Below are 18,666 nucleotides of genomic sequence, written 5' to 3' on the forward strand. Positions count from 1 at the left end.
CCTCTCATGCCAAAAGGTTTATAATAGATTCCATCCACACTCTTGGGTCATCAAGTACCTATAGAGCTGCAAAGTTTTCTGCTATGATTCTCAAATAGGGTTTTAATATTTTTGAAAAGTAATATATTAATATATGTATGCACATCATATATTAATATACCCGGTACATTAAATTGATTTTTCTTTTTTTGCATTTTGGACGCTCTTCTTACGAATTTGCAAAATATATGCCATGATATTAAAGTACAAGGTTTTCAATCATATCTGATGAGATCTTTTGAGACAATGAAAAAATAGATATCATTAAAATAAGTCCATATTTCTTTCACATACTTTAATTTTATTGAAAAACAATATACATGTAATAACATCTGTACAAAACAATAAAAAGTAAGTTAAAAAGTTACAGTATTACAAAATATCATTATTTCTCTTCATTTTGATGTTACTTTCCCAATTTTTTCCTACTATTGCAGAGATAAACACAACAATACAGTAAATCGGGAGATATCCATGTTTGACTCACAGAGAACCGTGCAGATAATCACAATTATCACAGACTTCACACAAACTACTTTGTCTTTCAGTAATTTCATGTTGGGGGGACTATGACGCCAAGATGGCTGAAGCTGAGGCTAGCCTGGAGGCGGACTGGCTCTTCATCACTCCGTCCCCCATCAGGCGAGCCGCGCGCTCCTGTGTCATCTCCAACTCACGCCAACGGCTCTCTTCTAGGGCCTTCTACCAAAGGAAAAACAATACAACGTAATCAGTAGATGTAGTAACCAAAACCAGAAGTCAGTCACTGAGTGCTTAACTACCCTCACAAAGGAAATACTTATTACTTACACAGTGACAGCCCTGCAGATTAAATGTTTACAGTTCTTTCAATATCAAAACTGTTTTAAGTTGCATAGCCAACACAGATCCAACATGATATCATTTCCCATGATATGAAGCGACTTGCTGTAAACCAAACATTGCTGAGATATATGGACTGAACAAACCATTTGGTATTTCAAGTGCAAACGATTAGCACAATGGTTAAAAATCAAATGAGTTTTATTGAAATTGTTAAAATTATAAACCCCAGACAGTGTCATGCTAACTAACCGTAATGAATGGCAATTCATTACAAATTAAGAGGGGGCGGTGGTCATTTGTCAGTTCGAGACACTAGTTCAATACACCATGGAAAAATCATAAAAAAATATTGTTTTATTAGATTACAATAGTATATTAAGTCTATTAAATCACACACATTTAATATCTTCATAGGTGAAGTGACTCGAGACCCAGATGGAATTCTTTACTGAAACCTTCTGCTGTTCATAAATTTGTAATCATATTTGTCTTTAGGCAGGAATGACCATTAATTGATCAATAAAAAGGGTGTTGGTACATTGTCTAGACTCAGTAGAATAATGATTTCTGTGGTGTCGGTACATTGTCTAGACTCAGTAGGAATAATGATTTCTGTGGTGTCGGTACATTGTCTAGACTCAGTAGGAATAATGATTAATGTGTTTCTGATGTCGGTACATTGTCTAGACTCAGTAGGAATAATGATTTCTGTGTTTCTGATGCAATCTGGATTTGATTGCTTAGATTGATAAAATGAAAGGCCTTTTAGAAATTAAATATTAAAAAAAATATATTTATTCACATATAATTACATGCCTCTCAGTCTATAGATCATACGAGCATTTCAAATTTCAATGTGTTTTCAAAGCAAATGTTTGATTCCTAAACATAAGCAACATTGATCAAGTAAACATAGATATAATTTAATAAGATAATTGTTCAAATTTTTGAAATTATTCAATATCCAATTTGGTTAAAATATTTCTGTAAATTTGCTTTTTCCTTACAAGTGGCTTATGAATGTCCTATTTATAGTCATTTTTAAATTTATTCAAACTGGTGCTTTTTCAAAATTAATTAAATTTATTTTAATCAATTTTAATAATAATTGTCTTTCATTCAGATGTTTGCATGAAATTGAGCAGTTCTTCCATATTTCTGTTAAAGCTAATAACTTATATTATAGTAAACTTGCGATAATTAGTGTCAACTTTGAATGACAGTGAAACACATTTTTTTGACTATAAAAGTTGCCTTTATTTTGTAAATTTCACCGTTAAATTTTATCTCATTACAAAGATACACAATTTCCTACCAGGAAAGTGTCTCCTTTTGAATATAGTCAATCTATCATGTGATACTGACAGCTAATTTAAGAAAACAGGTAGTATACAAAAAAAACTGAGGAGGGTCAATACCTTCAGAAACTTGAACAATTATTAAATTAAATTGTATCTACATTTACTTGATCAATAGTGCAAATTAAACATTTGCCTTGGAAACACATTAAACTTTAAAATGCTCTTAGGATCTATAAATTGAGAACCATCTAATTATATGCTATAAATAAATATATGGATTTTATATGTAATTTCTTATAATCCAGACTAGATTGCATCGGAAACACAAAAATCATTATTCCTATAGCTCTAAACACCATAGTGGAAACACAGAATTTAGCTGTAACCACCATAGTGGAAACACAGAAATCATCATTCCTGTAGCTCTAAACACCATAGTGGATACACAGAAATCATTGCTCCTATAGCTCTAACCACCATAGGGGAAAAACAGAAATCATTATTCCTATAGCTTTAACCACCATAGTGGAAACACATAAATCATTATTTCTATAGCTCTAACCACCACAGTGGAAACACAGAAATCATTATTCCTATAGCTCTAACCACCACAGTGGATACACAGAAATCATTATTTCTATAGCTCTAACCACCACAGTGGAAACACAGAAATCATTATTCCTATAGCTCTAACCACCACAGTGGATACACAGAAATCATTATTCCTATAGCTCTAACCAATATAGTGGAAACACAGAAATCATTATTCCTATAGCTCTAACCACCACAGTGGAAACACATAAATCATTATTCCTATAGCTCTAACCACCACAGTGGATACACAGAAATCATTATTTCTATAGCTCTAACCACCACAGTGGATACACAGAAATCATTATTCCTATAGCTCTAACCACCGCAGTGGAAACACAGAAATCATTATTCCTTTAGCTCTAACCACCACAGTGGATACACAGAAATCATTATTCCTATAGCTCTAACCACCACAGTGGATACACAGAAATCATTATTCCTATAGCTCTAACCACCACAGTGGATACACAGAAATCATTATTCCTATAGCTCTAACCACCATAGTGGAATCACAGAAATCATTATTCCTATAGCTCTAACCACCACAGTGGATACACAGAAATCATTATTCCTATAGCTCTAACCACCACAGTGGATACACAGAAATCATTATTCCTATAGCTCTAACCACCACAGTGGATACACAGAAATCATTATTCCTATAGCTATAACCACCATAGTGGAATCACAGAAATCATTATTCCTATAGCTCTAACCACCACAGTGGATACACAGAAATCATTATTCCTATAGCTCTAACCACCACAGTGGATACACAGAAATCATTATTCCTATAGCTCTAACCACCACAGTGGATACACAGAAATCATTATTCCTATAGCTCTAACCACCACAGTGGATACACAGAAATCATTATTCCTATAGCTCTAACCACCACAGTGGATACACAGAAATCATTATTCCTATAGCTCTAACCACCACAGTGGATACACAGAAATCATTATTCCTATAGCTCTAACCACCACAGTGGATACACAGAAATCATTATTCATATAGCTCTAACAACCACAGTGGAAACACAGAAATCATTATTCCTATAGCTCTAACCACCACAGTGGATACACAGAAATCATTATTCCTATAGCTCTAACCACCATAGTGGATACACAGAAATCATTATTCCTATAGCTCTAACCACCACAGTGGATACACAGAAATCATTATTCCTATAGCTCTAACCACCACAGTGGAAACACAGAAATCATTATTCCTATAGCTCTAACCACCACAGTAAATACACAGAAATCATTATTCCTATAGCTCTAACCACCACAGTGGAAACACATAAATCATTATTCTTATAGCTCTAACCACTAATGTCAGGGTGCAAATATACTTGATATTCACTAATGCTTTATAACTTATTCAATGACTTTTTGTTCAATCATCATTTGGTTTACACATGGTTTTACATAATTCTACTTTCAGTTTCAATAATTCTAGCTTTTGGTTGACTCCTTGTCTGACTTACAGACTGTTTACAGGATTCTACTTTCAGTTTCAATGACCTACCTTTTGGTTGATAAGACTCCTTGTCTGGTTTACTGACTGTTTACTTGGGACTACTTTCAGTTTTTCCTGCTCTCTTTTTCGCTGTGCCTTTCTTTCCTCTAGTTTTTTCTCCAACTCCAGAAGTTTAGAATCTTTTATTTCAGGCTTCTTTGGAATTAGACCTTTTTTCTTGCACTCAAACCTAAATCAAATTCAGTAAAATTGCCTAATACTATATGTTATCTTTTTTTCGTATGTAATTTTGTCTACCATGATGCTCTCAATAGAATTATACGGGAGTATTACTATTTTGACAAACTGTAAATTCCTAATTAAACGTGAGGAATTAATATCCGCATAAAATCACGAGAAGCACCCCTTGCAGATTTTAAAGTTTCACTTTTATTTTCTAAGAGCAGAGAACAATAAAAAATAAGTATAAAAATTTCATTTGGGATTTTATATTCTGGCAATTTGATACAAAACGGGGGAATCGCTGAATTAAGTACTTGCGTATAATAAGGAATCTTCAGTACATTAATTTTCTCCTTCATTCTAAAAAAATCTTATTGCTATTTCACAATGTCATGGTTCCTGGTTACGCTTAACTATTCTAATCACGTTACTAATTTTGTCCATGTATTTGATCAAATATTTAAGCATTGACCTGTTTCCATCAGATCTGTATCTGACCTGAGATTTGAGCCTAAACTGTTTACCTTACGGCTGCTGACTTGGTCTGCTCCAGTCGATGTTTAGATATGGTTTCCAGTGTTTCTAACAGCATCTGATCCTTAGCCTAAATGATAAACAGAGGTCAAATTGAGTACCAGTAATTTTAATCTTTGATTTTTCAAATCTTTGAAGGCATAAATAAAGATCTCACTTGTTTGGATGCCAAGATGTCATCTCGCCTCTGTTCCTCTGTCTCTTTTTCTGCTATTCTAAATAGGGACAGTCTTTCTCTGAGCTATTCAACATAAACAAAATATTTTAATTCAACAAGGGAACAATTTGAAACCATATAAGAAATATCTTAAAACAGATAATATACTGTAAATTAATATAAATGAAATAACAATTAAAGATAAAAAATAATTTTAAATATTGATTGATTTTTAGAAGGACATGTTCCAATAATAGATAAACCTTCTAACTGACCTCTGCAATGGACATCTCACTGAGCAATCCATGGCCGGATGTAGCTGTCAGATCCACAAACTTCTGTCGGATTATCGGGACGGCTTCCATTGCTCGGATCTGATGGATCAGCTCCATCCGTCTTCTCATTTCTTCCTCAGCCTGAAAGCAATATAGAATTTGTAAGCACAAAAGAACAAACCATGCAGCCATGCATTTTAAGTTCGGTGCATTTTACAGATCAAGTCATAAGGCATCGTTTTTTTTGTATTTTTTGAGGAACATTTGCCAGCTTTTTAAAGAGCTATTTTATCAGCTAATAAAGTCATGAAATTATACACCCATAAAATAAGGATGTTTATGGAGTTACCTCCCTTCAAAATGTTTCTACATACTTTTTACATGTACTTGAAAGGTAAAACTCTACACATGAATTATCCAATCGAGAATAAAAAATTGTAATTTTCATGAATACTACATGAAAGAAGCAGGAAAATCACTACCTGTCATGCTTGTTTCTAAGAAAAAACCCTGGATTTTATATAAAAATGTGTTTAGCTACCTTATATAGCTGTCTCTGTTTAAACATGGAATGAAAAGAAGCAATCTACTGTATACAGGGAAATATTCGCCCCCGTTTTATTTTCGTCCCCTTCACGCTCATTGTCAGAGGGCAAATTTTAGACTTGGCGAATTCTATGTAACAAAAAATATCTCTGTAAACACAACTGCAACTGGGTGAATTCAAGACTGGGCAATACCATTTACAAGTGTAAAAGAGTGAAAATAAAATGGGGTGAAAATAACTCTGTATACAGTATTTGCAATTTTAACTTTAAGATTTGTAATTGCATGATTCAAAAATGAAAATATAATTAGATTGGTCAGTTCAGTGTTGATCAATACAACAATGTAATCCAGAATAGTATGTAGCTAAGGGAGACAACTCTAAGACTGACCTCCTCCAGGGCCTGCTTCATCAGTTCTTTGCTCTCTTCATTCACTTCTTGGACTGAAAAAGTTACATAATGGTAATGGAATATCAGTAATATATGCTAACAATAAGTGTATGTAGATATCTAAACTGATTTTATTTACCTTGTATATTAATTTTGATCAACACCATTTAATAGAAATACGTCACTGACCTATTTTACGCTTGTATTCCCGTAACTTCTTGGTCGCTTCCTTGGCATTCTTGTGTCCTTGCATGGTATCTTCAACTAATTGTCTAAAATTAAGTTAAATCTATTCAATAGTTTCCTCAGACAAAACAAAAATTAACAAAACAACTCTATGTAAATCAAGAGCATGTAAATTTACCTCATTTCTTTCTCTTCACTAAATTTCTTTTGAAGATAATCCTGCATCATTTTTTCTGTCTGCAAAGTAAAAAATTGCATGTTAATTCATATCAGGCCAAGAATTATTTATATATGTAAGCATCAATGATATTCAAAATATGATTCCTTTATTTCTGTTACACAGGACCTTACCTCTTCTTTCATGCTTTTGACTTTCTGTTTGTTTTCCTGTATGAGATCTTGTCGCGCCAGGATTGCCTCCTCATGACTGAGCTTGCCCTGTAGGCGTCGACGCTCGATCTCAGCAAGCTCATCCTCCAAATCCTGCTGTCTCATCTCTGTCTGCCATTTCAAGAAATCACTGGCATCTTTGGCTCCTGCTTCTAGGTTCTCCCACCTGCAAATATAATGTTATGAATGACAAATACATGTAGCTTAAATGTGCCATTATTTGACTGATAAATATGTGTTAAACTGCTTTTGTTTAATTCTGACATTTTCTCAAACACTAGATCATCTGGGATTTTTCATCAAATTGCTCAAATCTTATGTTATTGGGGTTCCTTATATCTTTTAGCATGTAGCAGTTTTAAGCATGTAATTTGGTGCTTTTTATTGCATGCACTTACTTTTTGATTTCCTCTGCCTCTTTTTTTCTGTATAGGTTTCCCTCACGTAATATGGTGGCAGTGTTCATCTTTATTGGTACTTCTCGGCTCTGGAAAACATTAAACATTGGTGATACAGATATTTAAACTCAAACTGAATGTTTAGTAAGAGCTCAATCATAATGCATTGATTCTTTATTTCATTAGCAGAAAAGTTCACATGCCCATTACACTCCAACAGTACACTCAACCATTTTCTTGCAATCCAGCATGCTGTTTGAAATAATTCCCAAAAATTAAACCCAATCAAAACCACACCAAGCATTTTTATTAATCTTTTGTAACAGTTCACACATCAAAGCCAGTATTCCAGCCATTTTCTGTCAGCCCCAATAGTTTGATTGACCATGATTCTAATGCTTTTCTTCATTACCATATCTAATAAATCATGGTTATTTGCCCAAACTGGTCTTTTATTGTTTTTACTGCTATGGTATCCAGATAGATAAAGAAATTAATTTGTCTTACAGAGGAACAAAAGTGTTCACATGCAAATCTATTGATACACAATATACTTTGTAGATAAAAAGAAAATATATCCAGTATGGTATATCATCAGTTGATCTAATACCTCATGGTTTCTTTATCTGTATTTCATAAAATTCATTCAGTTTTTCTAAGTACCGGTACATATATCCTGAATACATGTGTGTTTTACTTACTTACTTACTGTTACAATAAATTCATGCAGCACATGATATACCGATATGATATTTTACAGTGATAATTTGGTTATTAATAAACCTGTATATAAAAAGAATATAGTATGTGATATTTTGTTTTATTTTGATCCATTCATGCAGACAATACATTCAGTGCATGCTTTCACACAGTGCATGCCGGATTCATGTAGCAGATTTATGCCCGAGCTTCATGCAGCGACTTACATAGAGGCGGGATCTCTCCTCGGCCGTCAGTCTCCTGACAGACGACCCACGCGAAGATGCTGAGGACTAAATACAAAGGTCACAAAAAATTGTCAAATCCTTTGTAAACTTAGTAGCAGGGTAGACTGTGAAGCCCTATTTCTTTTGACTATAGAGCTTTGTTAACCTAATTGATATACATCATCATGTTTATACATTTGAATAATAATAAAAAAACTCAATGATAAAAAGTACATGTTAAATGACTAGGGTTTTTTTCTTTCAAATGTTTCATTTATCATTCTAGTTTGTTTTTTTCAAAACCTCGTTACCTACATTACAACACCATTCATCTACTGATAAAGGGACATAACTTGGGCAATAACAAAACACACTACCACTAGTATTTCGTACAACAAATTAATATGCTTAAAATTATTATATCATTTCTAAATCAAATTTTGTTAATTTATTGTATAGGAAGCTCAGATTATGTTTTTGGTGATGCCGTCACTACATCTAACAGGATCGTTCTACTCAACAGGGATGGTGCAGAACTACAGTGATGGCTTTACCAGAATTTTCCTATATTCCTGAAAAATTGTCTCAATAATTTTAGAACATACATGTGCTCCACAATAGCTTATCTTATATGCAAAGACTAATGGATTCTGAACCTAAACTGCTGAAATTTCTTGAGCAACATCTTCATGTTTTGGAATCATTATTATTTGTGGTGGTTAAATGTTTGCCAAGCTGTCATGGATTTCACTTGCCCTAGAATTTACATCACAACAAATGTGATCATTTACATTGATTTCATGCTACAAAGGAATCATTTTTATTTACCGTGAATATAACCCATGAAATGTTTCCATGAACATTAAAATGATCCCATATCAGACTTTCAGTAAACTTGGGATTTGAATTCACTTGAAGGGGGTTGGTGGTTTAAATTGTGTTTCGTCATTTAAACAGGATCACAGTTGTTTCTGAGCCTGAAATGACCCTGTTTTTTAAGATTTTAATGGAAAGGATGGTGGAAGGAGAGAGGTACTTGTAATGAGAAGCAAGAATATATAACGGCCTTGTTTACAAATTTGAACGTACCAGGAAGGAGGGAGGCGGGTTGGCTCTGTGTCTCTCAAACTCCAGCTTGGCCTCCTCCTCACTGACAATGTTATTCAAGATTTCAATGGTTTTCTCTGATTTGGCTGGGTTAGCACAGGCAAACTTGATTCCAGAAGCTTCCATCAGTCTCTCCTAAGGAACATATCGATATCATTAACACAAATTTTCCATAATACCAGGTATAATCATATTTTTATGTATGATACATGTGATAAGTAATGACCAGTTCATGGTTTACAATTTCTAACAACATACTGTATTGATAGGATCACCGGCTATGAATTGTGTGTCCTTTAAACCGTGATTTTCATCAAATTCATTTAAAAATTGCCCTCGAATATCAACAGAACAACATTATATAATTATGATTGTTAATGATTATTTCATTAATTAATACAATGTACCAAGACAACTTCATAAATAGAAATGACTCTGACCTAGCTCCCTGTGTATAATTGATTATACATGTAGTGAACATGTTCAAGGCACTGAGATTAAAGTTATTCATGCAGAAATTTATGCAAGTTACATTTGTGGCTGTACTTTAAAGCATTATGTAAAAGATTGGAGACATTAACCTTCTCTTAATTCATCAAATAAGAGGACAGACTTTTATCTGCTTGATTTATACATCTAGGCGGAATAAAGTGATTACAATCCATAAAATTAAATTTAAAACATTTAAAATTTGATTGTAAGAATTAAAATGGGTTGGTTGAATAATTAAAATCAATACCTTAACTGAAGAAGTAAATTGATGTTTCAATCCATTTGTGATATGGTTTTTTTTATAGTAACAGTATTTTCAAACAATTCCAATATTTATAAGTCTCCTCTTCAGAATTCAGGTCTTCAGCTTATCACACGTATGATATTTTCAAGTAAGACTTTATCTCATGCTAGTGATAATGCAAATTATTTTGAAAGTCATCATACTTAGTTCACAAAAAGTACATAAGGTGCATGATTCAATAATATTTACAAAATTCAGCTATTCTCTAGTTGTGCAAAAAATGCATGATTCATTAAGATTGACAAACCTCAGCTATTCTCCGATTTGATTCCTTACTCTTCTTGATTTGGCTGAACTCCTTAGGCTCAGAGTAAAGTGTTTTGGGAACTGGTTTATGTTTCTTCAACTTGGGAATCTTAAAGATGTAAAAACACTATTAATGAAACTTTCATTTTTAAAATCAAAAGACTTCAAAGACAGAAAACTAAATATCAGATAACTTTACAGTACTCATGCTGAAAATTGCTGACAAAGCAATACTCATGCTGAAAATTGCTGACAAGGCAAACTCAAAGATAAATTTATATTTCATGTATGTATTATTATTTCTGTATCTGCTTAAAGTTTCTTTTTTACTAAAGGAATTTCAATTCTTTAAAAAAAAAATGATGACTGATTTATTTCTCCTTGAACAACTGTAAAGTGTATGAGCAAGGCATTGGTTGAGCATAATGTCTGCCTATGTCTTCAGATTAAGTACTCTTTTTTAGAATTGATTTAAAGCTTCTTAGTTACATTGACTAACTGGCTCTGGGATCAGTATACTTCTTGGATGGGGCTGTGTATATAAGCTACACTGACTTACTAGCTCTGGGATCGGTATAAGTTACATTGACTTACTAGCTCTGGGATCAGTATATTAGTTACAATGACTTACTCGCTCTGGGATCAGTATATTAGTTACAATGACTTACTCGCTCTGGGATTGGTATATTAGTAACAATGACTTACTGGCTCTGGGATCAGTATATTAGTTACACTGACTTACTTGCTCTGGGATCAATATATTAGTTATTTTGACTTACTCGCTCTGGGATCAGTATATTAGTTACAATGACTTACTCGCTCTGGGATCAGTATATTAGTTACACTGACTAACTGGCTCTGGGATCAGTATTTTAGTTACAATGACTTACTCGCTCTGGGATCAGTATATTAGTTACATTGACTTACTGGCTCCGGGATCAGTATATTATTTACACTGACTTACTGGCTCTGGGATTGGTATATTAGTTATTTTGACTTACTGGCTCTGGGATCAGAATATTAGTTACCCTGAATTACTGGCTCTGGGATCAGCATATAAGTTACACTGACTTACTGGCTCTGGGATTGGTATATTAGTTATTTTGACTTACTGGCTCTGGGATCAGTATATTAGTTACAATGACTTACTGGCTCTGTGATCAGTATATTAGTTATTTTGACTTACCGGCTCTGGGATTGGTATACTTCTGGGACGGGGCTGTGTGATGTTGAATGGTTTCATTTCTACAAAAACAAAATCAGAAAAACATTGAATCATACACATCATTGTACAAATAAGACCATTGTATAAATGTATATTTAAAGACCTAACTTGTTTGGAATAAAACCAAAGCAATAATGAAACATCCACATAGCTTTATTATAAGGAAAAACGATGTGAAATGTTGAACAAATTGTTCAGTTTCTATAAAATGTGAAGTCAATCAACAATATTAAAACGTTACCATAGAGGGATTGCTATGTAACATTGCTTCATTAGATCTCTCTCTCTCTCTTTCTCTCTCTCTCTCTCTCTCTGTAACAATTGAGAGATTGGTAAATAAAATTGCCTCTGTCTCCCTCTCCTCTCCCTCCCTGACTGTTTCTCTCTCTCTCTCTCTCTCCTCTCTCTCTCTCTCTCTCTCTCTCTCTCTCTCTCTCTCTCTCTCTCTCTCTCTCTCTCCCCCTTACTCTCTTTACTCTAACCAATGGAGAGTCTCTCTGTTACACCACCTTACACCACTTGCTATTTTGTAACCATGGAGAGATGGTTGTGATGCCTGCAGCACCTTCCCTGACAAGAAGAGACCGATGAGGTCTTTGTACAGCTAGCTCAATTTGATTTATCGATTAAAGTTACCAAAACAATATTTGATAGACTCTTTATTGTGCTAAATATGGATGTAATTTCTGTTCACGGTTTTAATGAATAAAGTTACCTGTAGTTGGCAAGTTTTTACGTTTGGGTTTGAGTCTGTTGGCAATCTTATCTTTCATTTGGCCTATCATTTCTTGAAGTTCAGGCATCCATCTGATAGAATAAAAAAAATCATCATATAAATCAAGGATCAGTCTGGTCAATATTCAAAATATCATTAATCAAAAATCAATCTACTTTCCTAAAAGTGTACTTATTATATCTAGCTACTCATAGAGAGCAAAGAAATTCTGATTGAATGAAATTAAATATATAGTTTTTGACATCTCAATAGTTATCACTGGCCATTCGTACGCCCATCATTGTCTACATTTTATATGCTCTGATCCCCTATACAGACCGATATATCATTAATCCTCGTCTTGCACATGTATATGTCCCTACATTTTAAAATTTATACATGTATTGTTATATAAGTCATTTAAAACACATTTAGTTTCCCTGACTGTAAAAGTATTCATTCAATTCATTGGATAAGGCAGATTGGAGATTCTGATTTTCCTACATACTATTCTTCCTTCCATCAAGTAAGCAATTTTAATAAAAGAAACAGGGAGATAGATCATGGTAGCTGGTACATGTGGTGATTGAATCTCCTCCGGCTGTAAATGACAACTTCTCTCTATAACTTATGGTCAGCTCAGAGAGGTCAGACATGGACACATTCTAGGTCAGAAATAGATATGTTCTAGGTCACTGGTAGAAAACAATCAGGCCCGAGGAAGCTAGGTCGGGACTTGTTTATTTATGTTTGATTGAGGAAGATATGAGTGATCTCTAAATGGAATAACAATGTACAGTAAAACTCGGTTATAGCGAAGTCCTAGGGACCAATTGATTTACATCGTTGTATCCGTAATTCGTCATATCCGTATAACAAGGACGTAATAATAACTATAGAGAATTGACTATACACATGTTTTCTTTCACCAGACTGTAATTTTTGTTAATTGAGGCTTAAAATAAAAATACATTACTTTGATACCTTTGATAATCGGATTATGAATTAAAAACTATTTATAAAAATAAATTTATTTAAACTATTACGTTAAATGGTAGAGCAAACTTTTTTAACTGTAAAGAAGTTCGTTACAAAAGTGTTAAATTTCGTTATTATTTACTTCTACGGGACTCAAAATGAGTTCGCTATATCCGTAAGTTCGTTATATCCGAATTCATTATAACCGTAAATTTTGGCTAATATTTGTTAAGAATTTTACCGGGGATTCAAAAACACTTCGTTATATCCGAGAATTTGCTATATCCGTGTTCGTACTAAACGAGTTTTACTGTATTCATTAGATGTAGGTCACTCGGGGCTGAGATGGATATAAACACAAAGTTATGAGAAAACCCTATATTAGTAAGACCTAGGAGATGAAGTTTGTCTATTTATATATTACGTACATGTACAAATTAAGGCTATATAAAAAGTAGAAAGGTATCACAGTAAAGGTATCGACCATAGCACTGTATAATCATTAATAACAGAAATCTGCTTTAAACTCTGAAATTCTATTGTGTCAACAATAACTTCTAATTTGATGTTTTATGACTTTTTTTCTGGTGTTGGATAAATAAACACTTCAACATCCATGCAGGGTATGATCTGATTCTGTCAAAGTAAACATTCCACAACCTGCTGACTTTTTGCTATACATGTATCTATAACTAAATGTTACACAGGTGAAACAGAGCTGGAATTCTACCTGAAAATATCAGCTTGACTGTTATTAAGGTCAAACATACCCCCAGGCCATGGGATTTTAAGAAAAAAATATTGCTCTCTTCGGGAAAGACTGAAGACATCTTTCTTGGTGTGTATATACGTATATAGATGTGCTTGTTTGTTTTTCTTTTTTTATGGGAGGGTGGGTTAAATATTTGGGATTGGTGTAATAGCACTACATATACAGTCAAACCTCCTTATCTCAAATTAGCTGGGACTAGTTAAAAACTTGGAGATATCCAAGTATTCGAGATATCAAGGGTAAAATACGACTTAAAGTTTAAGTGTTTGGGACTAAAATATCACTTCGACGTATCCATTGTATTCAAGATATCGGTGTTCGAGATACCGAAGTTCAACTGTATCTATTTTTGAAACCCAAAAAGATGCTTTCCAATAGGTTCTGTTACACATGTTACAGTTTATCAAAGCTTTAAATGCAAATTACATTTATTATGAACTGTTAATCTGCCTTGATGTTAAACCATTAACAGAAAGCTTAAAACTCGCGACATGTGGGGAACATGGAAATAAATGCTATTGAATTCATTATGATGGGTTTTTCTTCAAGTCCATTAAGTTACTAGATAACTTGCAATGCTAGCCCTATTTTGGGTGCCTTGTTACCTCTGAATGGAGGAGATCATGTTGGTCTCCACAAACACATGCTCATAGTATTTCTCCCAGCCATCCTGAATCCAGGTCAATAAATTCTTCTCATCCAGGAAAAAATTCAGGAACTAGAATAATTATTACATTGGATTAGATGCATTAGCCCAGTATGTAAATCCACAATTTAGGATCCATCCATATATCATTGAATGAAACTATCAAGTAAATCCTTACCCTGTACATTCGGTTTATGTCTTGTGATGAAACAAACTTTCGAAAATGAGCCATTCCCAGTTCATCCAATCGAAACAAAGCCAAGTAACACACAACTGCAAGCATATATGGATATGATAATCTTGATTATCTTAAATCTATTACATAGGATATACAATACACATTGTATGTCTTATTCCGATCCTTTTATTCAGTTCATTACTTAATTTTGGTATAAATTTCTATAAATGACACAATTCAAGTCCATATTGTTTTACCTAAGAAATAAAGAATCATAATGAAACTTTCACAAGTATATGCATAAAGCAACATGGTCAAATCATCTTATATAAACAACCAGACTTGAGGACTTATTTATGATTAATTAGGAATATGAATTTTATTTTTTGTCAAAAATATGAACTCCATGAGTATAGGTTTTCAGTGTCCACCACAACAAGCTACAATACAAATGTACTGTATTAACCTAACTAATACAATAGATGAATAACATGTATATGTATATTGATTTCATGTTGGTTGACACATGCAGATCATGTTTCTTACGGCTAAAAAGAGAGAAAATGCTAATGTTAGGCCATTTGGGTGATAAAAATGCACCTATAACAACATAATAAAAACCAAATATGCTTTGTGTTTAAGTTTGGATTTTTTTCCACTTGAATGAAATTGCTTATTTTGAAATTCTGCTTTTTTTAAAATTAAAATAAATCCCCAGTTTTAGCCTCTCATATTCTTTGCATTGAATTAACAGTTATAATCAAATCGGCTATTTTGAAATATCGCTTATATTGAAGTCACTGATCAGTCCTCAGAGGTGATAATTGAGTTGTTTTCACAACGGTTATATTGAAGTTCTCTCTGACTCTGTCGTCACAGTTGGTGACAGTAATTTTGCTTGACTGACCTGTTGATATACAAAGGTGTGAATTGATAAGTTCTCATCTTATGTGTTTTTAAACTTTAAAAAAAAAAAAAAAAAAATTATTCACTGTTGAATTCTTTGATTTTACGTGTACGGACATATTGAGGCTAGAAATAATATGGAAACCCAACAGAAAAAAAAAATAAAATTGTATACTTGGACACTATAATTATGAACTAGTAACTAAAGGGTATTGATAAAAGGAGAAAGCCTAAATTCGAAATAGCTAAGGATTTGAGATTAACCCAGATACACTTATGATTATAAACAAGTAGTGTTCATCCTTAATATTTGAAGCGTTTGAGACTACTGATTTCTCTTTAAAACGTAAAAAAAATGTGATTAAGCATTTTGATGAGGTTATTAAAAAGATTGTAACAAAATTAAACTTACAAAACTTACTGATATTTAAATTAAACTTTAAGGGACTAATATTCCATGTTATCTGTTCACTGTAATAGGGAAACGATGACCAAATAATTTGTTCGAGTTTGTTCTTTATTTTAGATTGGGATTAAACTTTTAAAGATGGCGACTTCACTGTAATAGGAAAACGATGACCAAATAATTTGTCCGGGTTTGTTCTTTATTTTAGATTGGGATTGAACTTTTAAAGATGGCGACTTCACTGTAATAAGAAAACGATGACCAAATAATTTGTTCGGGTTTGTTCTTTATTTTAGATCGGGATTGAACTTATAAAGATTTCGACTACCTCATTCGGTCAATTTTGCTTATATTGAATTATGATATTTTAAAATATTTAAATGGTTATCTGAATTTTAATATATCCGGAGTAGGCTGTACCTGTGTTTATCATTGAATTAAGTCTCTATAATGCAATAATTATCACCTGAGATTTTATGCAAACTTCTCTAATCCAAATAAAATTATGCTTGTCATACATGATGATGAGTATTTTCATGTTTTTCTCAATAACTAAGATTTACCTGTGTAAAGGTTTTGTTCTGAGCGAAGGGTTTTCTTTCCATCCTTAGCATAAAATCCATCCAGTACAACTTGCATTAGGTTGGAATAACGAACACACTCAGAGAACACTTCCACAATAAATGTCTGATCACTATCATCATAAATCTACAACATAAATATAGATAATTCATCAAACAGAAGTAAAATTGCCGAGTTAATCAATTATTATTAGACTTGTATAAACCCCTGACAGGTCAATTATTACACCTGTGAGTGGACGCCTGCTCTTACCTGGTTGTTTTTCAGATATTTGTTGACGTGTTCCTCAACTGATTGTGTGTCACTGTTGTATGAATCCAGCACTCGAATACAATGGACCAGTAACTGTCCATGGGATAAACTCATCTTGGTTTTTTTTATTCCTAAACAATAATTAAATTATCATAAATTCAATTCATTTATTGACAATTACCATGTCGGCATACAGTCATGAATATGAGTTACATAAAACAAAAACATTAAACATAGCATGCAAAAGTTAAACATTAACTAATAAATCTACACAACAAATCTACAATGGACAAAACATTGGGTGAACAAATATCATGAACAAAATCTGTATGGTTTGATCTCTTTTCTTTCACAAAAAGAAGTTGACATTAAATTATTATGAAAACAACCTAATTGACCAAGACACTTATGAATATTATGATCACGTAAGATATAAATTTGTAAACTAATTAAAGTACAAACGTGTATATTGTATAAAAGTATTTTCTGCTGTTTCATATCACATATTCTGGGTTTGTACCGCCATACCGGAAATGCTTTAAAAATCTTAGCATCACGCAAGAAAGAAATATTCTGCATTATATACAGACACTTTGGTTTTCTTTGTAAATCTATGGAATTTATTTCATTAACTATACATTTATTAGAAAAACGCAACATTCACTTTTGCTGATCAAAATAGCTGGACTGGTCGACAGATATCTATGCTTGACTTTCCGACTCAAGTCTAGCGTTTTACTTCATTTAGATAATGTTAACATTTCATTCAATAAAACAATAGGGGTAGTTAAAATAGTGATAAATATGCAAAATCATTACTTGAAGTCAAATAAAAATACCTTCAACCTTGTTGCCAATGTCCACAAAACAGCAAGCGTCCAATCGACAAAGATAATAGCACACATAATTAAAGAGCCCACATGAACAACGGCTCAAAATCCGAAATACTTTATCGACATCGGACTGGTTTATTATGATAACGGAAGATATTGACCCCATGCTCTGACCCTTCCTGTGTTTTTAGAGCAATGTAAACTTGAAATGCTTTTCAGGTACAGGATAAGAGCGAGTTTGGAGTTGGGACAATGTAAACATAATGTTATTACTTCATCACACAGGCACTTGTTTCTGAGAAAAAATTTTACCCTATAGTATAATATAATAACTATTATTATACTATAGGGTAAATTTTTTTCTCAGAAACAAATGCCTGTGCTTCATCAGCTATATGTTCATGTCTGTCCTAGCTCTTTCAATCATCCAACTATTTCCCTCTTGTATATGTTTATTGATTGGATGTTGTATGTACAGTCTAATTGGTAAATAAAGAAATTGAATTGAATTGAAAATAAGCAAGGATCCAGGATTTTTTCCGGCTTGTGGGGTTGTTACTATGGGGTTTTTAAACTGTTTGGTTGGAAGGGGGCCCATAACCTTAACTATATATATAATTTACTATATTATGTTTATATTTTTTGATAGCTCTGAGTTGATATGAAGGTGACACACTAACGTCACACCCCGCCCCATTCGATCTTAATGTATGATCAATGATGTACAGAATAGAACATTTATTTCTATACTTTA

The 18,666-nt window shown here is 33.1% G+C and overlaps 1 protein-coding gene across 3 annotated transcripts; it reads right to left on the reverse strand.

Annotated features, from left to right (window-relative positions):
• Positions 1-319: 319 nt before the first annotated feature.
• LOC105339626 (cilia- and flagella-associated protein 99) lies at positions 320-18,093 on the reverse strand. Of its 3 annotated transcripts, none has more exons than XM_034472052.2 (20): positions 17,919-18,093; positions 17,080-17,210; positions 16,809-16,953; positions 14,934-15,028; positions 14,715-14,827; positions 12,360-12,451; positions 11,606-11,664; positions 10,421-10,528; positions 9,360-9,512; positions 8,271-8,336; positions 7,345-7,433; positions 6,908-7,112; positions 6,735-6,793; positions 6,560-6,642; positions 6,371-6,423; positions 5,433-5,573; positions 5,158-5,241; positions 4,991-5,070; positions 4,293-4,473; positions 320-741 (listed from the first exon to the last, which is right to left on the reverse strand). In XM_034472052.2, exons 1-20 carry the CDS (start codon positions 18,076-18,078, stop codon positions 607-609), a joined length of 2,232 nt encoding a protein of 743 aa, XP_034327943.1. In that variant the 5' UTR covers positions 18,079-18,093; the 3' UTR covers positions 320-606. The 3 variants fall into 3 exon arrangements, with proteins under 3 accessions (XP_034327943.1, XP_034327945.1, XP_034327944.1); XM_034472054.2 differs by having other exon boundaries at positions 17,926-17,964; XM_034472053.2 differs by lacking the exon at positions 8,271-8,336.
• Between the last annotated feature and the right edge of the window lie 573 nt (positions 18,094-18,666).

This window comes from Magallana gigas, chromosome 8 (genome assembly GCF_963853765.1).
Source record: "Magallana gigas chromosome 8, xbMagGiga1.1, whole genome shotgun sequence".
Taxonomy (NCBI): Eukaryota; Metazoa; Mollusca; class Bivalvia; order Ostreida; family Ostreidae; genus Magallana; species Magallana gigas.